Raw genomic sequence first — 26,215 nt, forward strand, 5'->3', positions numbered from 1 at the left:
TTTCGACCTCAACTGTATCTGTACTAACCTTACACAATAAAACATATGCCTTTATGACACTAAAAATGTATGATTTCTCCTTAAAACAAAAGTAAATTGACTGCAGATAAGAAAATCTCTTAAAATCTTGTGGATAACCGTGCATTTAAAAAAAATAAAAATGATATCTTGCAGCAGCTTCGGCAGTGCACTTCACACATGCATGCAAGAACAGTGATGATATTATTTCCAACATCTTCATCTCCTCAGAAAAAAAAATTAACAATATAAAAATATTCACGAGACTCAGATTTGATTTCTTTAAGGAAGCACTGGTTTTTACAACTATTTACACCACATACAATAATTTCACAGAAAACAACTGATAGAATAATGCATTAATTAAGAGAACAGTTCTCTACAGTTCTTTGTTTGCAAGAAGAATAAAGGACTATGACTTCTCAAACATGTGCCTATAAAAATAATCATAATACAGGCCTACGTAACTCCAATATGGTCGATACAAGAAGTTGCATTTGACAAAGAAAAAAAGAATGAATAAAATATTTTAAACTACCAAAATGTTGCCAAGATTATAAAGAATGCTTAAACAGTCTTGGCAAAATGAAATAATTATGGCTTTATGTTTAAAAAAAAAAAAAATCATTTTGTTTTACAAATATTCTTTTAACACAACAGGACAACATGGTTTAAGACAGCATGCATGAACCCAGAATCTGATTTATTCCTCAAAACAAAGTGAGTGTTGATATGGTCAGAAATGGGATACCAGGATCCCAGAATATTATTTCCGGTGTAACTTGATGTCACTCATCCTCATCTATAAAAGGAATGTCAAGTTCTGAAAATCGTCTCTTGCCCTGATTGCCTGCAGAAATGGAGGAGGCGAGGGATTCTGGGACATCTTGGCTCTGGATGACACACATGGACTGGACTCCATCTCGGCGGGAGGCGGAGCGGCTTTGGTTCCGTTCCTCAGCAGGCTGTTTGCTCCCTGTTTTGGGATCATGTGTTGGATCAGGAGGTTTAGCAGGTTTCTCTGGCTTGGAGCTGTTCAAGGCAATGTTTGCTGAAAGACATGCTTTGGATTAGACACTGGGGGCTAAATATATTAACAAAAAATTGTGAATTTCATGTAAAAGCAGCAGTGCAAAACGTGGTTAGAGAAACAGCAGGTTAAATAACTGAAGCTCAACAGCTCACCGCGAGAGCAGCAAATCCAAGCCCTTTTTAACACAGAGCATGCGGGGCGTCCAAGCATAATGTAATTAAAACGTCCTGTACCTTAGTACTGACCTTCCGAGTCCAAACTCACAAAATGGTCTTCTAGTAGACTCTCAGAGCTGACTAAAGATTCAGAGTCCATGTTCTCAGCATCAGAGCTGTCCTGGTCAAACTCAGGCAGTCTGAAAGCCAAATCGTTCCTGAAACACAAACAGATTACGTTGTGAACTGTACAACAGAGGTACTAATTAACCACCAGCCCCTGGACAAAAAAATGGGCTTTAACATACAATCCAAATGCAGTAATAAAATGTTAAATATTAATTTCCCAACTCACTTTTCCTTCTTAAGGGACTTGATTCTCTCAATCAGGTTCTTTTCGATTTCAAGTTCGTCTCTGTCCAAGGAGAAGGTATCTGAATCATATTTTGGCCGCTCAAATATCTGGAAAATGAGATCAAGAAATCATGTAAGATGAGAGCCATGAGGTGCACTTTGCAAACTGTTATAACAAAGATGCTGATTATTAGACTAGAAATGGAACAAACAGTACATTTAAGCCAGGGCTGCCCGAACTCGGTTCTGGAGGGCTGGCGTCCTGCAGAGTTTAGCGCCAACTTGCCTCAAAACACCTGGTGGGACGTTTCTAGTATGCCTAGTAAGAGCATGATTAGCTGGTTCAGATGTGTCTAATTGGGGTTGGAGCTAAACTCTGCAGGACACTTGCCTCCAGGATCGAGTTTGGAAACCCCTGATTTAAGCAATGAGGTGCGTGAGGCTTTGCTACATTATGAATAGTTAATATCAGTGGTTCTCAACTCCAGTCCTTGAGGCCCAATGCTCTGCACATTTTGTATGTCTCCCTCATTTAACACACCTGATTCAGATCATCAGCTCATTAGCAGAAAGATCCATGAATTGAATTTAGCGTGTTAGATCCAGAAACATACAAAATGTGCAGAGCAGTGGGCCCCGAGGACCGGAGTTGAGAACCACTAGTTAATATGAATGGATGTCCACAGCTATGATGGTAATAGGAATAGCATAGCCTTGTGTGGTTTACTGCTTTTATAAAATGGTTGCCACATAGGCTACTAAATGTAATAATTACACAATATATCAGATTCATTACAAATCAGAATAATAAGCGTCATCTTTCTACTAAAAGATTCAATCCATGACATCTAATCTATGGTTTAACAGTTAGAGGTGTAATATGGTTATATACTGTATACAGGTGAACAAGTGTTTTGTGTTACTATATTGCAAATTTTAGCTTAATTTCAAAAGTGGTATTGATTAAATGGCATTGCATAATTTCAATGCTACAGTACTTATTTTACTGTTCCTGAAGTGTGATATTTTATTTACATTACCGGTTGGTAAGATTTAAAAATGCTTTTGGAAGAAGTATCCTATATTTACCAAGGATGAATTTATTTGATCAAAAATAAAGTATAAAATTACAATGATACAACTTAAAACAGGGTTCCCACACCTTCAAATTTAAGGACCTTTCAGGGAACTTCCAGGTCCAATACCCTCAAATTCAAGGACTGTGGGGACACATTTCAAGTGGGAGCAAGGTAACATTGTGTTACCTTGGAAGATACATTATTTTATTTATAGATTTTTTTTTTTTTTTTTTTTTTTACAGTTTTCACGTGTCAAACAGAACTATGCAACAAAAAAAAAGAAAAGAAAAGAAAAAGAAAAATTACATATAAATTTCTCTCTCTCTCTCTCTCTCTCTATATATATCTATATATTTATTTATTTATTTATTTTTCTCATTTGAAATATTAACTTGCATGGATTTTACTGAAAATAGCTTAGGCTCATGTAACGTTAAGTTAACGTAACACGCAAATACGTGTATATAATGTAAATCAAGCAAGCTAGTATGCATGGGCCACAAAGTGTTGGCGAATTAACACATTAGTGGAATGGAGGGAATAATATGGATTTTTTCCCCCAGAAAACTTCTTGCACAAAATAAATTCAAGCACGTTCAAGGACCTGTATCTATGCATGTTTATTTTCAAAAACTTTTTTCAGTTTCACAAACTTTCAAGTATTTTAAGGACGCATGGGGACCCTGTTAAAACAACTGTTTTCTATTTGGATATGTTTTAAAATGTAATTTATTCCTGTTACAGCAAGGCTGAATTTTTAGTAGCCATTACTCCAGTCTTCAGTGTCACATGATACTTCAGAAATCTTACTAATATGAGCTGATTTGATGCTCAGGAAACATTTCCCATTACTATCAATTTTGAAAACAATTTGCTGCTGAAAACTGTAGTGATAATTTTCAGCATGCTTTGTTGAATATAAAGTTCTAAAGACCAGCAATTATTTGAAACAAAAATCTTTTGTATCCTTATAAATGTCTTTTCTGTCATTGCTGATCAATTTAATGCCTATTTGCTGAATAAAAACACTTATATTTAAAAAATAAATAAATGGTAGTGTATTTTGCAACCTAGTATATGAAGCTTTTCTTACCGTGTTCTGCCTTCTGAGTTTGAGCTGTTTAATGGCCATAGCTTCTGCGTTTTCCAACTCCTGAATTTCTCCCATTTTCTGATTATAGCGCCTTGTTTGCTCATTAATCAGAATCTCCACACAACTGCACATAAATTTTAACCATAAGGTTCACATGTGAAAAATGTGGCCTACGTCAGTGTTGAACTATTAAAGGATTAGTTCATTCCCAGAGAACAAATTTCCTGATAATTTACCCACCCCCATGTCATCCAAGATGTTTGTTTTTCTTTCTTCAGTCGCAAAGAAATTACGTTTTTTGTGAAAAACATTCCAGGATTTTATCCATGTAGTGGATTCCAGTGGTTCCCAATGGTTTGAACTTCCAAACTGCAGTTTCAATGAAGCTTCAAAAACCTCTGAATGATCCCAGGTGAGGAATAAGGGTCTTATCTAGTGAAACAATCGGTCATTTTCTTAAAATAATAAATATTTATATACTTAACCACAGATGCTTGCTCTAGCTCTATGATTATGCATTTCGTTATCACGTTGGACAGGTGACACGTGGTTAGTTCTCCATCTGTGTACTTTAGTTCAAAAACGTAGGGTAGGGTGATCAACTCAATCTCATTTTCTCCTCCAAAGTTGTTTTACCTTATTTTGTAAAGGGCATTAGACTTTCTCTGCACGTTCGCTTTGTAAGCACTGGGTCGGTACTGCCATCTAGTGTGATTGCAAAATGCATGAGGTTGAGCTAGTGCAAGACAAGCATTTGTGGTTAAAAAGTATATAAATTTGTTTCTTTCTTAGAAAATGACCGATCGTTTCGCTAGATAAAACCCTTATTCCTTGGCTGAGATTATGTAGAGCCCTTTGAAGCTGCATTGAAACTGCACTTTGGACCTTCAACCTGTTGGCCACCACTGAAGTCCACTATATGGAGAAAAATCCTGGAATGTTTTCCTCAAAAACCTTCATTTCTTTTCAACTGAAGAAAGAAAGACATGAACTTCTTGGGTGACATGGGGGTGAGTAAATTATCTGCTGCTTAACACCATTATGTATTTTCTTTATACCTTTTCCTATTTTACTATCAGTCAAACCAGATACACAATTTAGTCATTAAAAAAACGAAAACAAAATGATTCTTACAGAGTGGTTTTGTTTATGTCTTTCATACTGAGAAGAGGGTCAGAAGAATCTGGGCAGCGTAGAATGCAGGGCGCAAACACGATCGCCAGAGCGTTAGCTGACATTCGATTGTGAGCTTCCTCTTTTAGCACTCTAAGTATAAAAAGATATTAGGCAAGTGGTTAGGCAATGCACAGGAAGTCTAATATTCACCTTACTCACATGCAACGGTTTCTTACTTCACAAGATGAAAAATAAGCCTTTCAAGAGTAGAGAAGTTTGAGGGAGGTAATTCATCCAACTTTCGGTAAATAGCACGCAAGCGCTCAGATGCTTCTGGCAGATCTGGAGAGGAAAGAAAAAGTGTTGTTGTTTCTAACATGTGTGGCATACATTTAGCATTCACACCCTAAATTGCATGTGGCTGAAAACCTACCCGCAGCATACACAAAATCATTGTAGAGGCTGTATGTCATAAGTGGGTCGGGTAGCTCCCTTAACCACTGTTTGACCAGACCAGTGATTGTGTGGATAGGGTAATTGTCAAGACTGACACTCTGCGGATCTGGGGGCAAAAACACTTGTTATTGCAAAACAGTCAACCAGTTATTTTAAAGTAAATTAGATTTCAGTAAATAGTAAGCACATAACAAAGACTGTAAACCTTTAAAGTTCACCCAAAAATGATTATCTGCTAAAACTGGATTTTGAGCAATTTACAATTACATCACTCGCTCCTCAAAGGATCCTTTGCAGTGAATGGGTGCCATCCATAATCCATAATAATGCTTCCTCCAGTGGAAAAAGTCCATCCCCTGTTGTTCTCTCACATCAAAATAGAACTGTTTTGTAATGTTTTTGAGTGTAAACAGTGTTTGATCTGTGCATATTTCTCTCCAGATTCAGACAAGATGACTTTTCACTGAACAATGCAGTATTATGAATAGAGGACTTATATTACAGCCAGAAGCACCAGTCTGAAGTTAAAATATATCTTTATGATGGATTTGCTTCTTACAAACATGCAGATTTTCACTCGACTGTATTATTATGATGTTTCAGTCCCTGTTTGGACTCTCATTCTGACGGCACCCATTCACTGCAAAGCATCCAGTTGTGAGGAAGCGATGTAATGATAAATTTCTCAAAATCTGAGAACTGATAAACAAACTCATTAACTGAGCCAAATTTCAGTCATTTTTCATTTTTGAGTGAACTGTTCCTTTAAAAAACATGTACCAGGAGGAAGTACCCTCTAATTTCTGCTAATGAGATGAGCAATCAAATCACACTATCACCTTTCTCTAACAAGTGGTGAAGCTCTTTGGCTCGGCAGGCTGAGCCAGACTTGCGGTAGATGCCCTCTGTGTACAGTCCATTCATTTCAACATGTACCAGCATCTTCTCCATGACAAATGGTACAGAGTCAGCTTGGCGGACCAGGACGCAGACAGGTACGCCAAAGTGGAGAGTCTGCTCACCCTCCTTCTAAATAATGGAAACGTACAAATAAACTGTAACTATATGAGCCAACACGTCTATTATTACAAACAGAAATTAAACTTCCGTCACTATCATGTTAAGCCAATTATGGCAAAAATTTCACTGTGTATATGTGATGGAGTAATACTATGTAACGTAATACAACAGCAGCAGTGCTTACCTTCTTGTCACAGTGACCTGTGCAATTTACAGTTATCTTGCTCAGACACTTCTTATGACACACCATTTTACAAGCTGAAACAGAAAACACAGTATGAAGTACTACTGAATCCTTGTCAGTTTACATTGTTTAAGGAAAATGATGGTGGATACTTACAGCTGCACATATAGGCCTTTTCCATTCCCCATATGTATGAGTTGCACTGGTCACATGTTTGCATAATGGTCACCTGGTATGTGCTAAATAAGTGACCCAGTGGGCTGTCAGGCTTACAGAAAAAAAACAAATGGTTATTTTGGAAGAGGTGCAATAAGTATTCACATCATATATTATAAATATAAACGTGTTTCTATGTAAAATAACTTACACATTTATCTCGTTTAGATTTTCTTCTATTCCTCTCTTTAGCCTGAAAATTAGATAGAGAGGCACATAAGCTAAATTTAAGGATAAATGATAACTAGACACAGTGAATTTGCAAGCTGGCACCATAATTTCTTACACTACCTGAACTACTGCAGTAGTTCACTCCTGAAATTACTCACCCCCACGTCATCCAACATGTTTATGTCTTTCTTTCTTCAGTTGAAAAGAAATTAAGTTTTCTGAGGAAAACATTCCAGGTTTTTTCTCCATATAGCAGATTTCAATGGGAGCCAGCGGGTTGAAGGTCTAAACTGTAGTTTCAATGCAGCTTCAAAGGGCTCTACACGATCCCAGCCAAGGAATAAAGGTCTTATCTAACGAAACAAATTTTTTTTTTTTAAAAAAAAAAAAAAAAAAAAAAAAAATGGATATACCTTTTAACCACAAATGCTTGTCATGCACTAGCTCTGCATCCATGACTTCATGCATTATGCAGTCACGTTGGAAAGGTCACGCAAAAAAAAAAAACGCCCTTTACAAAAAAATGTAACACAACTATGTCGAACAATTTTGCAGTTGGAGGAGAAAATAAGATGGTGTTTTTCTACTATACCTTTTTAAACCGGAGCACACACATGAAGAACTAACCACGCGTGATCTTTCCAACATGACTACATAATGCCCAAAGTCGTAGATGCGCATCGCAGCTAGTGCAAGATGAGCATTTGTGGTTAAAATGTACACAATTTTTTACTTTTTTTATGAAAATGGCCGATCGTTTTGCTAGATAAGACCCTCATTTCTCGGCTGGGATTGTGTAGAGCTGTTTTAAGCTGCGCTGAAACTGCAATTTGGACCCATTGAAGTCTGCTATATGAAGAAAAATCCTGAAGTGTTTTCCCTCAAAAAATTCCTTTTCAACTGAAGAAAGAAAGACATGAACATCTTGGATGACATGGGGGTGAGTAAATTATCAAGAAATTTAATTCAGGAGTGAACTAATCCTTAAAACAGTTTTTAAACGAATACTGTTAATTTAGCTTTAAATTGATCAAAAGCTACAACAAATGTTATAATAACCTTGGTAAGCATAAGGAAGGCTGTTCAAAAATATTAGAAAAAAACAAAATTGGACTCGATTTTTGTGGAAATCTTAATTTGTTAATGGAATTCCGCAGGCCTAGATTCTTTGACGATCTGCTGTTAACTTGCCTTCTCAAAAATATATTGCAGCACAGCAAAGCTTCTGTGGAAATCTTTACAGCTTGTTAAGTTACCTTACAAGGCTCCATCTCCAGTCGTTTGAGCTCCCCTCTGATAAATCCATCCAGAACTGACTGAAAAAGATTTACCACCAGCGGCACCTCAGACGCCTTCTTCACCCCTGCGAGAGAGGTTACCCTTGTCTGGTAACCTGACATCAGGTCCTTATAGCCAATATTGTGATTCTTTTGGGTGAAGGGAACACGTCATTACAAACACTTGATCATTACAAAAACTATGATGAGAGTAAAGTTACAGATGAGCGTGGATAAACTTACTGATATGGAGTACATGCTTTTGATGGTGTCTCTGAACTGCGTGGTGGCTTCAAAGTAGATTTTCTCAGTATCTGAGAGTGCCTTTGTGCGGGTGCTTAGATCGTTCATCTGAATTCAACACCACACCAACAGATTAAGTACTTAAAAGTACAAACTAATGACTATCAACAAACTATCAGGACTATCAGAATGCCTTTCAACAAGCCGATGAAGAACATAAACATCAACACAAACCTGATTTCCCAAGAACTCATCCAAATGGCGAAGCTCATTACTGTCAGTAATCTCTCTGTCCAGGGAAGCATTCCACTTCTCCTGGACACGAGTGGCTCGGCTGATTTTAATGGTGGGGTTGCGACGGGGTCCAGGAAAAGTGGCTGAGTTCTTGACACGTGAAGAATGGGACTGAGAGCCACTGACTAATGGCCCAAAAAGACAGAAGTAAATGAGAGAAAAAGAGGTGAGTCATTGCAACTGCAACATTTACTCACAACTGGTCTACTATATTTTCAATTTATTTATTTATGCATTTATTCATTCAAATAATTCAACCTAGCTCTTCTTTTTCTCCCAATGTCTTCGCCATAGTTATATTCCCATCCTGGGGTGTTCGCTTCTTAAAAATTTTAAATAACCCCCGCCTACAGGATATAAAATGCAAGCAACATACTTGTAAGATATTCAAGACTGATAAAAATCAACATCAAAAATCACATTAGCTGTGATATTTCAAGTAAAATCTACAACAGCAAGGTTCAGCAAGGTACCATGCTGATGGAAAAGGACTGATCACCTTTCTGGTGTACTGGGCGGTGCAATTACAACATCACTTGCCCTCCTTGTGGAAATCATGCACCCATCAGCTTCTGTAGGTGACTGGATCTGAAAGACCAAAACATGTTGAGAGACTCAATGAAACGATCAAGAAATTGCAGGAAAAAAAAGTAGTGTTTCATTTATCCAAACCCTGAACGCCTGACAATCACTCGCTCAATCAAACCTACACATAACACTGATGAGTTTTTAGAGTATACGTCACTTTGTTTCCCATAGTCCCACCATGCATTCAAGATCAGAAAACCAGCCACAAACAGCTCAGGAAAAAGCAAGACGACATTCAAGCGGATGCAAAACAACAGTTTAGCTGACAACCATTTAGCGAAGAATGTTTTCTAACTATAAAGTTCACTGATAATGCAGATTGATTGAGTTCATTTCCTCCAATTAGTGCCACCACCAACCTCCCACAATGCATCCCAAGATCCATGTTGACCTTTTTTGCTATGGGTTACAGAATTTTAGCAGCATTTTATACTGCTGTACCAAATTTGTCTTGTTAAACCTGTACAATGCCTGACAATTATTAGTAAATGAATGAAAATTACTGTTAAATTAGATAGCAAAGCTGTTAAGAGCTGCAGTATGTACCAATGTGAGATCATTCTCTGTGGTAAACAAGTAAATAAAATAAGAAACTAAAACCTCACAAAGCAGATACTGGAGCTGTTAAAGCTTGGAATTCATTTTGAGTAAGTAAGTGTTACAATAAAGTTTATATAACATTAATATAAGACAGAATGTGCTTATATAGAGTAAAACATCGACAACTTAACTATATTTTTTGCTATATTCACTCATTAGCACACCTAGCTGCAGTCTCTGTGTGCGTACGATGTACAATGAAACAAAAAAGGTCAGAAACCAGCTTCCAGTCAGAGACATCCAAGAACAGGATCGGCCTGGTTTCCACAGAAAGGTCTTTGAAACGTTCTGCACTGAGCTAATGCTGATTCTCATGGTATGTTAGCTGTTGCGTGCAAAAGCAAGAACCCAACAGCTTTAATGGTCCCTTTGTAACTGGGTCAGTCTTTTACCACAATCTGCGGTACCAAGCTGATACCGGACTGGTTGGGAGTGGTGGGGGTTATGGGAGGAAGGGGAAAACTCCAGTACTCCGTATCGCTTAAATCCGACTGATCCAACTTCAGTCCGCTGCGGGGACGTGCTAGCCGGCGCTTGTGTCTGAGACGCTTATGGTTGCGAACCATAACCTATGATACGTGAACCGGTTTAGATGAGGAAAAAAAAAACGTAACCTTTACCTGCTGATCTAGTTATCCATAAACACTGTAAAATAATCAATACAGCTGAAATTCTTTCAACATACACTACTGTTTAAAGGTTTGTGGTTGATAAGACTTTTAAAATGTTTTTGGACAAAGTTTCTTGCGTTCACCATATCTACATTTATTTAATATTATTACAATATAAAATAAATGTTTTTGACTTTAATATATTTTCTGTAATTTATTCCTGTGATAGCAAAGCTGAATGTTCAGCAGCCATTACTCCAGTCTGATCCATGATCCTTCAGAAATATGTATTTTTTTGTATGTATTCTATAAGTACTCTGTATGCATTTTCTACTCTGTATGTATGAATAGAAAGTTTAAAAGAACCGCTTTTTTAAAAAAAAAAAAAACTTTTGTAACATCATAAATGTCTTTAATGAATTCCGTTCTTTAAAAGAAAAAAAAAAATCTTACTTAACCAAAACGTTTGAATGGTAGTGTATGTTTTGTGTACATCTGTTTTGAGGGACGAGAGAAAAATGAGTAAATTTTTTCTCTCACAACATTTTTGATTTAACAGACAGACTATAACTAGCTTTAAACAGTACCTCATTTCTGGATGATGAGGCTGAGCTGTCTGACTCTGAAGAACTTACTCTGGACACATTATCCAGGGACTGGGAAATGCCACACTTCCTATCAAGAAACAGAAACAGTACAGTACAATACAGTTTAAAGTCATAGGTTTACTTACAATGCATGTTATTTTTTATTTAGGTACTGACCTGAATAATATATTTCACATAAAAGATGTTTACATATAGTCCACAAAAGAAAATAATAGTTGAATTTATAAAAATGAGCTCGTTCAAAAGTTTACATACGGTGTAAACTTTTGAACAGAATAAAGATGTGTACATTTTTCTTCTTTTGCCTAAATATCTTTTTTCCCATTTAGCACTGCCCTTCAGAAGCTACAGAAGATACTTAGAGGTTTTCCAGAAGACAAAATAAGGTAAATTTACCCTGAACTTTAAATTTAAAAAGTTTACACCCCTGGCTCCTAATGCATCGTTTTTTCCTTCTGGAGCATCAGTGAGCATTTGAACCTTCTGTAATAGTTGCATATGAGTCCCTCAGTTGACCTCAGTGTGAAAAGATGGATCTCAAAATCATACAGTCATTGTTGGAAAGGGTTCAAATACAAAAAATTGCTGAAAAACCAAAGAATTTGTGGGACCTGAAGGATTTTTCTGAACAACAGCGGACAGTTTAACTGTTCAGAACAAACAAGGGACTCGTGAACAACTATTACTAAACAAGAACAACAAAAAAAACAGCTTTTAATCATTCAGGTAACAACACAGTATTAAGAATCAAGCGCGTGTCAACTTTTGAACAGGGTAATTATAATAAATTTAATTATTAATTTATTCAGGTCAGTACTAAATAAAAAAAATTATGCATTTTGTATGATCCCTCTTATTTTGGTCAAATAATTAACATTTTGCAGATTCTGCAAGGTGTATGTAAACTTTTGAGCTCAACTGTAAATAAGTAAAAATGTACCATCAGCCAGTCATCACTGCAAGATAAAGTCTAGCAGGGAGAAAATTTGTAATAATAACCAACTGATTATACATTACTACATCAGTGACACAAAATATTGATGATATTTTCAAGTACAACAATCAAATCTACAGTTTAGTGGTTATACAAAAATAATTGATTACAGAAATCAGAATTAAGCCTTCCACAGAGTCACAAAATAAAGAAAAGCCAACAAAATGTTACTTGTAAGTCTTAACTTAAAGAAATAAAACAAAAGTCTCACCGTAAATGCGATTTTCGAGTGCTTTGAATTCGTAGTATCTCAGCACTGTTCTCCGTATGTGCTGCGTCACTACTCCTCTCTTTCCATTTCTCAGGCTTCTCCTTCAACCTGGTTGTCCTGTTGTTGCGTTGTAGATGTACAGCATTTTGAGTTTCATCTGAACCACTTTGGCTCATGTTCAGTGGAAGCGACACAGGCCGAGGGAGGCCCCCAGGAGATGGCTGTCTTTCCTTTTTCCCAATCCTGCCTTTATCATCTTGTACGGGCTTGTCCTCACTGATGCTGAGTTGCTTTGTGATTCTAGCAGGCTGTATTGGGACCTTTGGTTTGGTCTCCGTGTTTAACTGTGGCCTCAGTTCCTCATTCTTCTTTCGATCTGGTGTGCGGGATTCATCAGGCAGTTGAGGCAATTGCTTTGGCTGACTTGGTCTCTTTGCTTCAGTCTTGTTTACTTGGCCCAGCTCTGTCTGAGATCTGAAAGTAAGACCAAAATGACTAATACTGTTTTACTAACAAGTAAAAAAACACTTAAAGCAAACTTGGACTTACGTCTGCCCTTTGAGTTTTTCTCGACGCTTGAGATATTCCTCTCTCTCCTTGGACCTTCGCCATGCAGTCTGGATCACAATAGCTGCTCTGGATCGGTAGGTCTCACGCAAATAACGCCACGATCGCTAAGTGATGAGAGAGTTCATTATTATTTATTGCAGTGTTTCCCAACCAGGTCCATAAACCGTTTCAGCCTCATGATGAGTCTTAAATCTTGTTATTTTTTTGCTCAAAGTGATATTTCACCCAAAAATGAACACAAATTAAGATATTTTTGATGAAATCCAAGAGCTGTCTGACCCTGCATAGACAGCAACACAACTGACACATTCAAAACCCAGAGAAGTAGTAAGGACACCGTTAAAATAGTCCATGCAACATCAGTGGTTCAACCTTAATTTTGTGAAACGAGAACGGCTGGAACGGAAGTTCTATATTCGTAGTATTCTCGTAGCTTCATAAAATTAATGTTGAACCACTGATGTCACATGGACTATTTTAATAGTATTCCTTACTACCTTTCTGGGCCTTGAACGTAGTAGTTGCATTGCTGTCTATGCAGGGTCAGAAAGCTCTTGGATTTCATGAGAAATATCTTAATTGGTTTCCGAAGATGAACGAAGGTCTTGGGTTTGGAATGACATGAGGGTGAGTAATTAATGACCACTAATTAACAAATTTTCATTTTTGGGTGAACTATCCATTTAAAGCAAAAAGAAAGACTAAATTAAAAAAAAAAAAAAAATACACAACTGTTCAAAAGTTTGTGATGGTAAGAGTTTATGATTTTGAAATAAGTCTCTTATGTTCACCAAGGACACATTTATCAAACATGCAGTAAAATTTTCAGCAGTCATTTATCTAGTCTTTATTGTCATCATTCTAATATGCTGATTACTATCAATGTTAAAAACAGTTGTGCTGTTTCATTGTTTTGTGCAAAAACAAAGTTCAACTGGCAAGTGGAAGCCTTTTGTGACATATTTAATTAATTTAATGTGTCCTTGCAAAATAAATTATTGGTTAATTTAAATAAATAAATATATATATATACATATATATACATATACATATACATATACATATACATATACATATATATAAAATTTATTTATTTTATATCTTACTGACCCCAAACGTTGAAGCTTATATTATGTATTATGTTTATTTAAAGGTTAGAATATTACTTGACTATTACCAAATGAATAGTACCTGTAAGGTTATAATTCCTTCCCTTTTACGCAGATATTGCTTCCTCATCAAACAGGCACGAAACCATCGTTGCAGGATGATGATACGCCTCATCACTTCTTTATGAAGGGCTTCTTGAAGTATTTGTCTTTCTGACTCTTTCAAGAACACCTGTGCACATAGATTGACGGTTAAATGAAAAGCTGAAAACTGATCTGAATGACAAAATCCAGATTGTGAGTATTTCCTTAATGAAGAGTGAAAGTGAAATAAACCTTGGTTCGGCCAATCTGAAAACTAGAGCTGGGTAATCCCATTTTGGTCAGGAGGTTAGTGATATCCTGTTGAGGTGTTGATCTTTCCTTTGGCAGCAGCACTCTGAACTGATCTGTAAACTCCTGTGGTGACATTGTAAAATAAAACACATCAGTATAAAGGAAATTGTGAAATGCATTTGCATTCATGGTTACAAAAAGTATTATTTCAAAGTAATGTTAAAGGAATAGTTCACTCAAAAAATGTTAATTTGCTGAAAATGTACTCATTCAAGATGTAGAGTTTGTTTCTTCATTGAAAAATATTTTACATCACTTGCTTACCAATGGATCCTCTGCAGTGAATGGGTGCCGTCAGAATGACAAGCAAAATGTGTGTCCATAATACATAATAGGGCTGTCAAATGATTAATTGCGATTAATCGCATACTAAATAAAAGTTTGAGCTTGCCTAATATGTGTGTGTACTGTGTGTAATTATTATGTATATATAAACACACACAAATTAATATATATATGTATATATAGGCAAACTCAAACTTTTATTTTGTATGCGATTAAACGCGATTAATCGTTTAACAGTCCTAATACATAATAACGGTTACTTCCCTGAAAAAGTCCTCTTATATCAAAATTTTATATCACATTTTTATTTAGAACTGCTGTTTTTACTTGTAAACAGAGCTTGATCTGTGTATATTTCTCACCTGATTCAGACAAAACAACTTTTTCACTGGAGAAAGCAATATTATGGATAGAGGACTCACAATTTAGCCTGAAGCAACTATTTCAAGTTAAAAACGTCTTAATGAAGGATGTTTATTACAAACACACAGCTTTTAGCTGTTGCATCAATTAGTGTTTTAATCAGCTGTTTGGACTCTCATTCTGACGGCACCCATTTACTGCAAAAGATCCATTGGCGAGCAAATGATGTAATGCTAAATTACTCAAAATCTGTTCCAATAGCAAAACAAACTCATCCACATCTTGCATGGTCTGAAGGTGAGTACATTTTTCAGCAAATTTATATTCCTGCGTGAACTGTTCCTTTAATGATCAATTAAACAAATTAAAAAAAAGTAATTAACCAAAAATTGCATACATCAACATTTGCAAAGAGGACATTTTCTTCATATGAAAATGAAACCAAGAACATTATAGCAGATGAGTAAAGTAAAAAAATCAATATACGCCTATTACTGGCATACAGTCCACCGCAAACCATTTTGTAACCGTTTGTTAACCTGTCGCTTTTTAATGTTTTTAATCCTCTCTTTTTTACTGACATTAAATGCTATAGTAGCAAATTTCTGCAAGGGTCAAGGGGCATAAACAAATTGGTTACTTAGCCAATTTTTTAAAAATTACTTAAGTTGACAGGCCTAATTAATAAGTATTAATTAAAAACAGTCCGCTACATTACCTTGAAGGTGAATTTGGCTCCATATCCAGACCTCCTTATGCGAACCGTCTGTAGCATGCCTGTGTACCTCAGCTGCTGAAGCACTAGAGCATCATCAAAGTGCATTTCCCTCTGTAAACACATTCACCAACATACATAAAGAGCAATGATCCTTAACCCAATACACAAAAATGGGATGAATCGCTAAAATTACAGCAGGTCTTCACCATACCTTTTCACCATTTGATCTGATACAGCGCACAAAGAACGGTTCTGCTTTCCTCAGGGTTTCCAACAGCTTGCTTAAAGATGCCTGGACAGTATAAGACATGAAAGCATGTGACTCATTGATTCGTCCATCAGCATCCATTAAACCCCTGCAAATCATATCAAAACCTCCCCACAGCTTTGGGGGTCTGAACCTTTTATCTCATTTACAACTACCACAAAGGAGGCTTTCACACAGAGATGGAACAAACCGATCTATGACGAAGGAGTGTATGCTTTCCACACTAAGATAATAATGATATTAAACCTGGAACTGAGCGCTGATGCTTGGAGGTTTTTTCTTGGTGTGCAGATGAAGCAGGGACCTGTTCGCCCGGTTGTGCTGCGTCAGGCCCATAATGAACTTCAGAGAGTGTGAATCTATGAGATTCTGTACAGAAAACAACAGAATAACATTTAGTGCAATCTCTTATATAAAATCATGCACATATATTGCACAGTAAAAAAAAAAAAATTGTTTTACATTTTCTACAAATACAACTTTGGATATACCTGAACTGAATTTATTTCTCATAATTCTAGGGCCCTATGAAATCAGTTTTATTTTTTCCCAAATTCCATTTTTTTTTTTTTCCAAATTATTTTTTTCCCCATTTTAATTCTTCTGGATACTGTTTTTTTTCCATTTTATTTTTTTAAGACTCTGTTTTAATGGTTAAACTAAAAAATGTTAATCAGAAATTTATTAAAAGGCCCTATGAAATGTTTTTTTTTTCCCTCAAATTCAGTTAAATTTTTTTTTTTTTACCAAATTCTTTGTTTTCTATTAATTTTCTAGATTCCATTTTAATGGTTTTATTAAATAACCAAAAGCATGTCTAATTAATTGACTTCATTAAGAATTTATTACTATTTTATTTACTTATTTACTTTCTAAATAAAACAAGTTATTTTTAAACAAATAAATTCTGGTAAATATTTATATAAAATATACAGTACCAGTCAAAAGTTTTAAATGTTTTTTTTTTTTTTTAAAGAACTCTCTTCTGCTCACCAAGTCTTCATTTATTTGATCCAAAGTACAGCAAAAACAATATTATTCCATTTAAAACAACTGTTTTCTATTTGAATATATTTTAAAATGTAATTTATTCCTGTGATTTCAAAGCTGAATTTTTAGAATCATAACTCCAGTCTTCAGTGCCACATGATCCTTCAGAAATCATTCTAATATTCTGATTTGCTGCTCAAAAACATTTATTATTATTATCATCATCATATTGAAAAGAGCAGAGTAGATTTTTTTCAGGTTTATTTGATGAATAGAGGGTTCAGAAGAACAGCACACCTGTATACACCTGTTTTCTATTTTAATATATTTGTGCATATTTTATCCTATGATGGCAAAGCTGCATTTTAAACAGCCATTTGTGTGTTTGTGAGTGTGTGTTTCTGAAGTACCTGATATTAGCTTTGTAGACAAATATAAATTGTGACTATGTGTGACTTTGAATAGTAAAATTTCTTTTTCATTTTTCTTTTTTTGTTATTCAATGAGCTGGACAGCCAACAAGTATCAAGCGCACATGGTCACTCCTTCAATACAGTTAAAAATAGCATCCCAAGTTTTGATAAACGCATTTACCTTAGGAATTAGCTGCTTGTGTCTGTTTGGCCTGCTCCTCCTAGAAAGTAGTAAGATACAGTTAATATTTTGATAGAAAATATTAAGATTTTGAAGAGAAAAAACAAAAAAACAGAATATTCCATTTGATTGTTTTCAAATTAAATGACACTTAAGCACAAGCTGAAACAGAAAGCAGTGGTGCCGCCACAGACAGATGGTCACAGAACACGTGGCCCACTCACTGAGTAAAGAGACGAGACTTCCTCACAGAAATTGTGGATAGACGCAACTTTTGAGGAACTTCACCACCAAACTGCTTAAGGGATTGGAGGACTTTGGCATGCAATTCCCTGATTGAACCCAACCCCAAATCAGAAAAGATTAGAAAGGAGATAAATACAACAAACATGATAAAATAAAGACCGAAATTAGTCAGTCCAAACACCCATTTTACAGTACATGCATTCAGTAGAAAGGAAATTAGACTCTTAATTCACAGAAGGAAATCATCAGATGTAGAAGAACCGATGTCTGGTATAAAGATTCTTGATGGTGAACTTACTTCTTATTTTCAAAAGATGCAAAAATGTCCTCAAATGCTTCGAGTGGACCCTCTTCAGAGCGATCGAAAGAAAACTCAATCAAAGACTTCTGGCTGTAGGAATCAAAATGCATTCATAAGCAGTTAAACGGCCATTTCTATATAAAAACAAACACTGTCGCCATACATTCACTGCTCCATCAAGAAGCCACACATCTATAGAAACTGATCCACTCCATTTACCTCTTTAGCCTCTCTACCAGAGTGCTGGGTCTCCTCATTTCCCCAAGAGAGCGTCTGGAGTATCGCCTGATCTGATCTGATATGGAAGCAAACATGTCAAAATCAATGGTAATCCACTTCCCCAAACTGTAAGTTAAAAGGTGTTAGCAGATCGCATAGATGTTACCTGGATGTTTTTGCGCCCAGCTTCTTCCGGCCTCGTTAAACACAGCCAGCGTGCGTATCGTGGCCCTAAGGATGCCCCACCTGAACACAGCCACTGGATTAGCCCCGATCAGCTGACGGAGGTAACTGCACTCACTACTACGAAGCAAGGCAACAATATCCGGCCTCATGTGGTCTGTGTTCTTCTCTCTGAAGTCCTACAGGGCAGGAACATCCCAAACGGTGTTCAATATTGTTTTCCCACCATAGACATTTTGTTTCACAACTACACTCCAAATATTTGCGCAAAGGGAAAAAAAATGTTTCAGGGACAATTCCTTTACCTTTATCTGGTATTTGACCTTGCCGGCAAAATGCTGGATAACAAAAGCTGGTTCCCGCACTGGGGTCTGCACAAAGAACGGGTTGTCCTGGTGCTGCTGCTTAAACTTCTCTAGTAGAGTGCTATCTGTGGCTTGTGGAAAACTAGAGAGGGAATAACACAGAATATTATTAACTACTAGAAACCCCATAACAAGAGATCGGCTTAAAGGATTACTTCAAATTTCCTGATAATTTTGCAGACTCTGATGTCATCCAAGATGTTTCTTCAGTTGAAAAGAAAGGATTTTGAAGAAAACATTTCAGGATTTTTCTCCATATAGTGGACTTCAATGGATTTTAGCAGGCTGAATTCCAAATTGCAGTTTCAATGCAGCTTCAAAGGGATCTACATGATCCCAGCTGAGGAATAAGAGCCTTAACTAACACAACGAGTCATTTTCTAAAAAACAATTACAATTTATAAACTTTTTAACCACAAATGCTTGTCTCGCACTAGCTTTGCATTGTTCGTTTTTCGGTACTCTGGTTCAAAAAGGTAGGTTAGGGCAAAAAAAAACTCAGTGGGAAGTCTTGATCACAGAGCTAGTGCAAGACAAGCATTTGTGGTTAAAAAGTATAGAAATTTTTCTTTTTTTAGAAAATGACCTATCGTGTTGCAACACAAGACCCTTATTCTTTGGCTGGGATTGTGTAGAGCCCTTTGAAGCTGCATTGAAACTGCAATTTGGACTTTCAGCCTGCCAATCTCCATTGAAGTCCACTATATGGAGAAAAATCCTGGAACGTTTTCCTCAAAAACCTTCATTTCTTTTCGATTGAAGAAAGACAGATACAAACATCTTGGATGACATAGGGGTGAGTAAATTATCAGGACATTTTAATACTGGAGTGAACTAATCCTTTAACAATTCACATTCTGTACTATTCATCATAAATACGTGAGGTGGATCAACAGATTATATACCTTTTCCAAAGCGCACACATGCTTTTAACAGTATTTAATATATATCTGAATGCTTTCTGCATGTGTTTTAAAAAACTAAATCTTAAAAAGGATAGTTTATTTCATTAAGAGGAACTAATATTCTCTTAGTCATTGTTGCAAAGTTGGTTTGAAATGTTTAAATAAAGAACTAAAACATTGTAAAACCTAAGCAACTGCAAAATATAACAATGCATACAGTAGTAATAAAAAGCCATACTTCCAAGAAGTTCACTTCCAGAACAAAAATGTACAGTTAATTTACTCACCCCCTTGTCATCTAAGATTTTCAGACTGTCTTTCTTCAGTTGCAAAGAAATTGTGTTTTTTGAGGAAAATGTTTCAGCAGTGTTCTCCATATAGTGGACTTCTATGGTGGCCGTGAGTTTGAAATTCCAAAATGTAGTTTAAATGCAGCTTCAAAGGGCTCTAAAAAAATCCCAGCCAAGGAGGAAGGGTCTTATCTAGTGAAACAATTGGTTAAGACAGTTAGGGTATGTTGAAAAACTCCCATCTCATTTTCTCCTCCAACTTTAAAATCATCCTACATCACTGTTTTACCTTAGAGCGTTTGATCATCTTTTCATGTTCACTTTGTAAACACTGGGTCGGTACTTCTGCAGCGATGTAGGGTGATTTTGAAGTTAGAGGAGAAAATAAGATGGGAGTTTTTCGACATACCCTAACTGTCTTGAACCAGAATACACAAGAGTTCACACAGAGCTAGACAAGATTAGCATTTGAGGTTAAAATAAATTTGAATTTTTTTTAGAAAATAACCAATCGACCCTTCTTCCTTGGCTGGGATCATTTAGAGCCATTTGAAGCTTGAAGCATTTTGGAAGTTCAAACTCACGGGCACCATTGAAGTCCACTATATGGACAACATTCCTGACATGTTTTCCTTAAAAAAACAATTTCTTTATGACTGAAGAAAGAAAGACATGAACATCTGACAAGGGGGTGAGTAAATTATCTGTAATTTTTTGTTCTGGAAGTGAACTTCTCCTTTAATGAGACTGAACTCACTTGCTCTCCTCATCCAGCAGATAAAACAGCCCAGTAGGTTTTTTGCTGAAGAGACTGATGCAGCCAATGTTATCAGGGTAGTCAATATTGTGCCATGGGATTCCTTCTGCCATGTACTCTTCCTAAAACACAATGCAAGAATGAGGTTTCTCCTGTGGAAATTCCTGTCCACTACAATTAGAGGAAACGTCAATCAAACGACAACTTAGATATCAGAACTCACTTGTTCAAGAGTAAATATGTGCTGATTGCAGTAATACTGTAGTTGTTCATTGGCATAATTAATGCAGAACTGTTCGAAGCTGTTCGTCTTGAAATCTTCAAATCCAAAAATGTCCAGGACGCCAATAGATAAGCACTATGAGGAAGAGGATATTTAAAAAAATACAATGTCAAAGCAGATGCTTTCAGTTTGCCACCTCAACTGAATGAATTAAGTCAAGTCCTTCCATATAAACTGGATACGTTATAAACAAATATATTAAAAGGATTCATACCGGGACAGACTCTTCCAAGTCTCTCTTGTTGAGTAGAGCATGGTTGATTCGCAAGACAATCCAATCGAAAAGGGCACTGTACAAAGACTTGGCCATAGAGTCTCGAGCAGTGATGGCCTGAAGATAAGAGTTTCAGTATGAGGTCAGCAGATTTTTAGAATAGAAATGGAGAGGATAGAGCAGCCTCTTCAAACAGCTGACTTCACAGATAAAGTATGACAGATTTAACACATGACTAGTCAATGAATGGGTGGTACTGAGTAGGCAAATGTCAATGTGTACCACCTAACACATAATAGATTAAGTTACCTCATTGAGGCTATAAGGTAGGATCAGCCTGTCATTAGCAGTCATTGCTTTCCTTGTAGTCAATGCTTCCACAAGCAGCTCCACTTTAACCTGTAATTGAACAGGAATGACATAAAAAGCAGCATTCAAACAGAGAATGTCAGAAATCTGTCACCTGATCTAACAGACTTCCGATTGCAAAATCTGAAAGCCTGAAAGAATCTGAAAGAATTATGATCAATTATTTAAATCTAAATTATCAAAGGGTTTTTTTGATTGTACAATATGCATTGAATATGACATGTCAACACATATTTGGGTTTCGGTTAGTAATGATGATGGTATTTCTTTGTCATGTAGTTGTGGTGACCCATAAAATTAGCTGTAAAATTAGTATTGCACAGTCTTTCCACAGAACCGGGGGGGAGGTTTACCATAGACTTTTACTATTTGAAGTATTTCTGTGTGATATATCACAATTAATAAAAAAACTGTGAACCCATAGGAGAGACAGAAGTTCAGCCTCTTGTGGCCAGTGGTACCTTGAGAAGGTCAGAGATAGCAGAAAGGACATGATCTGGCCCAACTTCAAGCCCCTCGCCAGCATCTTTTGGCTTATACGTCACATTTCCCAGATACAGAATGGCAGAGAGTACAGAGAATATCCTGGAAAAGACCATCAATCATTTAACAAGATGCCTCAAAGACACATGGGAACAGATCTTTAATAGATCTTTAATAACTTAATACATTCCTATTTTGTCTGAATAATTATGTTTCTAACACTTATTAGCTGCCAGAATTATATACAAAGAACATCTGAATACGAAAACATTGCTGTTGCTTGGAAAACAGCTCATATGATTTCAATGTGTCAGGTCTGACGTTGCAGTTTTGAATTATGTCGTCATGGCAAAAAGAGCACATTGTATATTGAAAGAGTTGATATATTTTCCCCTTTATGACAAGCACAGACTTGTACCAGAGGAGAATTCTTCATTTGTTAGTCACGGAAGCAGCTGGTAAATTCTCCGCAATGTGACTTTCCCTCTAGGACAAACGTAATTAGACATCATAAATCTTATTCACACTGACGTATTCTGTATACATAGATATCCACTGTTTACTGGTAATTGTTAAAGCACAATTCAGTGTAAACATAATGGTTTTAAAAGGGCTAAATAAATATTACAGATTAGGGTATAAACCACAAATGAGGTTTGTTCCTCATTATAAACATTATAATTTATTTAACCTCTGAGATGACTGCACTTAATTTGGGGATAATAATTAATAAGATTATTTCAATTACATTAATTTCAGATTGAATATATTAAAAAAATTGCACGATTATGACAAAAATCATACTTGTCGATTATTTTCTTGAAATTTTAATTGCAATTTTTAATTACGATTATCACAGTTTACATTGAATGATGTTTTGAATAGCTTTATACCAGGCATGCCACATTTTTATATATAGTTTCTTCTTTAAATATAATAAAGTAAACATTTAAAAATGAAAACAATGAGAAAACCTTAAGACAACCTGTAGGAAAAATACACACACTCTCTCTCACTCACACACATCTTAAGAAAGCAGAATAATGTAAGTGGATTTTTTTTTTGGTTGTAATTGTGCCTTTGAACGAATACATAATTGTGGCATCTGTAATTGTAATCACGATTAGAAATTCGATTAATTGTGCCAGTCCTACACCAAAGTCAATATAATTATAAAAAAACAATAATTTAAAAATGATCTAAATTTCACTTACTGCTTTTTGGTTGGAGGCAGAAAACCGACCATCTCCATGGCCTGATGAAGTCTCCTGAATTCATGTTTCATTTCTGCTTGATCCTCCGAAATTGGGATTTCCTGTGATGGTCAGAGGAGTAAAGAATTAAGGGATTATAATTGTTGACATACAGTTAAGTATAAATGAGTCACTATATAAATAAAATGGGTAGGACAGCCCAGGAAATGTATTCTTGGAAGAATTTAATCTTAAGCAGAAGTCTCCATTTGCTCTTGTTTCATCTTACTATTGCCCAAAAGACAATCGAGAGCATTATGAACACTAATTGAAACTAAAATGGCTTTATTAGGGAACACTAATTCTCTGTGAAGACTGTTCTGAGAGTTACTTCTTTGAGGTAGTGGTAGTCTTCAGGAAGCAGGAGCTTGAATTCATCTTTCTCTTCTTCTGAGGCCCCAATCAAAAGGTAGTAAAAAACATGGTAATTCCTGAAGGTCAGATAACAAACAGACATGGAATATATGTTGTGATAAATCTCCAATGCATTTAATTAAAATGTAACATGGATGTAGGTAACGTTTTTGCCTTTACCTTTCAGTTTTCCCTCTGGACACTAGGCGGCATTTCTCTAGTAAGTATTTCTCAACAACAGCACTGAAACATTGAACAAAACATTATTAGGAATTTTAGATCAATTCAAATCAATGGCATGTCATTTTTGGTCTTCCTAAAAAAAAAAGTGGGGGAATGGGGTCAAAAAATGCATGTTGTATGGTGGATATGAACATGAATTAGCAGTATTACATAATATTTGTGACCCTGGAACACAAAACCAGTCATAAGTAGCACTGGTATATTTGTAACAATAGCCAACAATGAATTTTATGGGTCAAAATGATCGATTTTTCTTTTATCCCAAAAATCAATAGGATATTAAGTAAAGATCATGTTCCATAAAGATATTTTGTAAATCTCCTACCATAAATATATCAAAACTTAATATTTTCATTAGTAATATGCATTTTTTTGCACCCTCAGATTCCAGATTTTCAAATAGTTGTATCTCAAACAAGTACTATCCTATCCTAACAAAACATACATCAATGGAAAGCTTACTTGATATGCAAAATCATATCAATTTTTAAAAAATTGACCATCATGACTGGTTTTGTGGTTCCGCGCCACATCTATAAATAAACATTATTAAAATACATTAGCATCAATTTCAGAAAATCTCATGTGACCAATGAGAAGCCGTGGGAGTTCTGGTATGATGTAGAGTGGGTAGAGGTGACATAGATGACTCACCCTCTCACGACGCCGCTTTCCAAATAATTCACTTGAATGAACTTCCCGAAGCGGCTCGAGTTGTTGTTGTATGCCGTTTTAGCATTTCCAAAGGCCTGAGGAAGCCGAAAAGGAATGCATCAGATAGGCAAATTCTTTTGAGCTCACAGAAAAATATTTCAGACTAAAAACACTGATATGATTTTCATGAATGTTGATGGACAACTCTTGTGTTGAGGCCAAGCCGGTGGCCTAACTTAATCAGTTTAACTAGCCTTTCAAACTTGTCGATCACAGAAACTAGATCTGAAACCACAGCCAACAGCCTCCCTTTTTACATCAGAATATTATTACTATTATAAGTTGTCAAACCACAGCATGTAGGTTGTCAAAAAAAAAGCATTACGTGGGCAGCACAGAACTACTTTATATCACCCACAGGCTTCACAAACAAATGAACACATCTATCTTACATGGCTTTTTTTGGTCAGTTTGATTTGTTTGTTGATGTTGCTGTTTGTTGATGGGACATTTTACCCATGCTTAAATATGTCCTCCTCTTCCAGTTAAAAGTAATAGGTCACCCAAAAAAAGCTAAATCTGTCATGATTTATTAAACAATGTCATTTAAAACTCATATGACACTCAGCAATGTTTTAAATGCTCTGAACCACTCATTTTAATACAATGAAAACAAATGGTAGGGGTTATCATGCTCCAAAATGGGCAAAAAACCCATAAAAGTACTCAAGATTACTTGTTTGCTACATTCAAGTCTTACAAAGTCAAATGACAGCTGTGTAAACAACAAACCCAAATTTAAGTCATTATTGAGTGAGCATATTGATCTCTCTCTCTTTGCCAGAACAATAGCAGATAAGGGGAGTTTTTGAAATTACTGTATATCGGATATTTTGTGAGGAACATACACACTGCAGTTTGCAAACTAAACTTTCTGTAGACGGACTTTGACATGTGTAACATGTAACAACAGGCTTGCTATTGATTTTCAATATGTGCATACTTTCATCTCTACCATTACCATCAATTAGGACTTTATCCAGTTGTAAACTTGTTTTTAAACATGCAGTTTCCGTGTCCCACTTCCAGATTCAAAGGAAGGTAAATACTGAGGAAATTCATGAATAGAAAGAAAACTGAGTGAGATGCTGCATCTGTCAGTTGTTAAGTTATCATCAGCTTGCCTGACAAAGCCTGTCATGACATGTCGGCATATGCCGACTCGTTCTGGTATTCTGATAAAGCCAACGCCCAGGGCTTCCACATATGAAACTCAGAAATTGAGAGTTAGATGCTCAGCAAGCAGACTGAGATCAGACCTAACACCGCTATAAGTCTTTAACGGCTGCTAAGTGTTTTCTTATTCCTTTCACACTGGAGAAGTAAAAGGGCAAAGGTCACAAGCGCACTCTTCAGATGCCATAACAGAGGACTGCCTCCTCGCCTATCAAATAAAAGTGAAAACTGAATTGCATAAACTCT

The 26,215-nt window shown here is 36.1% G+C and overlaps 1 protein-coding gene across 4 annotated transcripts in view; it reads right to left on the reverse strand.

Annotated features, from left to right (window-relative positions):
• Nucleotides 1-285: 285 nt before the first annotated feature.
• Nucleotides 286-26,215, reverse strand: part of myo9b (myosin IXb) — a 33,427-nt gene continuing 7,497 nt past the window's right edge. The window contains exons 3-42 of one of the 4 annotated variants that reach the window (XM_051133253.1): nt 24,734-24,828; nt 24,017-24,079; nt 23,814-23,913; nt 23,444-23,544; nt 22,208-22,331; nt 21,687-21,776; nt 21,378-21,494; nt 21,104-21,238; nt 20,881-21,002; nt 18,869-19,010; nt 18,547-18,742; nt 18,381-18,456; nt 18,159-18,251; nt 17,839-17,946; nt 17,615-17,654; nt 16,277-16,399; nt 15,974-16,054; nt 15,763-15,873; nt 14,337-14,459; nt 14,083-14,232; nt 12,871-12,995; nt 12,322-12,795; nt 11,096-11,183; nt 10,290-10,466; nt 9,209-9,297; nt 8,968-9,056; nt 8,650-8,834; nt 8,416-8,523; nt 8,152-8,322; nt 6,876-6,917; nt 6,665-6,776; nt 6,509-6,582; nt 6,144-6,333; nt 5,282-5,410; nt 5,085-5,190; nt 4,867-4,998; nt 3,733-3,856; nt 1,562-1,668; nt 1,297-1,424; nt 286-1,069 (exon numbers count right to left, since the gene is read on the reverse strand). In XM_051133253.1, coding sequence (XP_050989210.1) covers nt 807-1,069; nt 1,297-1,424; nt 1,562-1,668; nt 3,733-3,856; nt 4,867-4,998; nt 5,085-5,190; nt 5,282-5,410; nt 6,144-6,333; nt 6,509-6,582; nt 6,665-6,776; nt 6,876-6,917; nt 8,152-8,322; nt 8,416-8,523; nt 8,650-8,834; nt 8,968-9,056; nt 9,209-9,297; nt 10,290-10,466; nt 11,096-11,183; nt 12,322-12,795; nt 12,871-12,995; nt 14,083-14,232; nt 14,337-14,459; nt 15,763-15,873; nt 15,974-16,054; nt 16,277-16,399; nt 17,615-17,654; nt 17,839-17,946; nt 18,159-18,251; nt 18,381-18,456; nt 18,547-18,742; nt 18,869-19,010; nt 20,881-21,002; nt 21,104-21,238; nt 21,378-21,494; nt 21,687-21,776; nt 22,208-22,331; nt 23,444-23,544; nt 23,814-23,913; nt 24,017-24,079; nt 24,734-24,828 — 5,103 coding nt within the window. In that variant the 3' untranslated portion in view covers nt 286-806. Of the gene's footprint in view, nt 1,070-1,284; nt 1,425-1,561; nt 1,669-3,732; nt 3,857-4,866; nt 4,999-5,084; nt 5,191-5,281; nt 5,411-6,143; nt 6,334-6,508; nt 6,583-6,664; nt 6,777-6,875; nt 6,918-8,151; nt 8,323-8,415; nt 8,524-8,649; nt 8,835-8,967; nt 9,057-9,208; nt 9,298-10,289; nt 10,467-11,095; nt 11,184-12,321; nt 12,796-12,870; nt 12,996-14,082; nt 14,233-14,336; nt 14,460-15,762; nt 15,874-15,973; nt 16,055-16,276; nt 16,400-17,614; nt 17,655-17,838; nt 17,947-18,158; nt 18,252-18,380; nt 18,457-18,546; nt 18,743-18,868; nt 19,011-20,880; nt 21,003-21,103; nt 21,239-21,377; nt 21,495-21,686; nt 21,777-22,207; nt 22,332-23,443; nt 23,545-23,813; nt 23,914-24,016; nt 24,080-24,733; nt 24,829-26,215 lie in introns of all 4 variants that reach the window. The other 3 variants (XM_051133276.1, XM_051133264.1, XM_051133271.1) reach the window with 3 other exon arrangements.

The sequence above is a fragment of the Labeo rohita genome, chromosome 2 (genome assembly GCF_022985175.1).
Source record: "Labeo rohita strain BAU-BD-2019 chromosome 2, IGBB_LRoh.1.0, whole genome shotgun sequence".
Classification (NCBI taxonomy): Eukaryota; Metazoa; Chordata; class Actinopteri; order Cypriniformes; family Cyprinidae; genus Labeo; species Labeo rohita.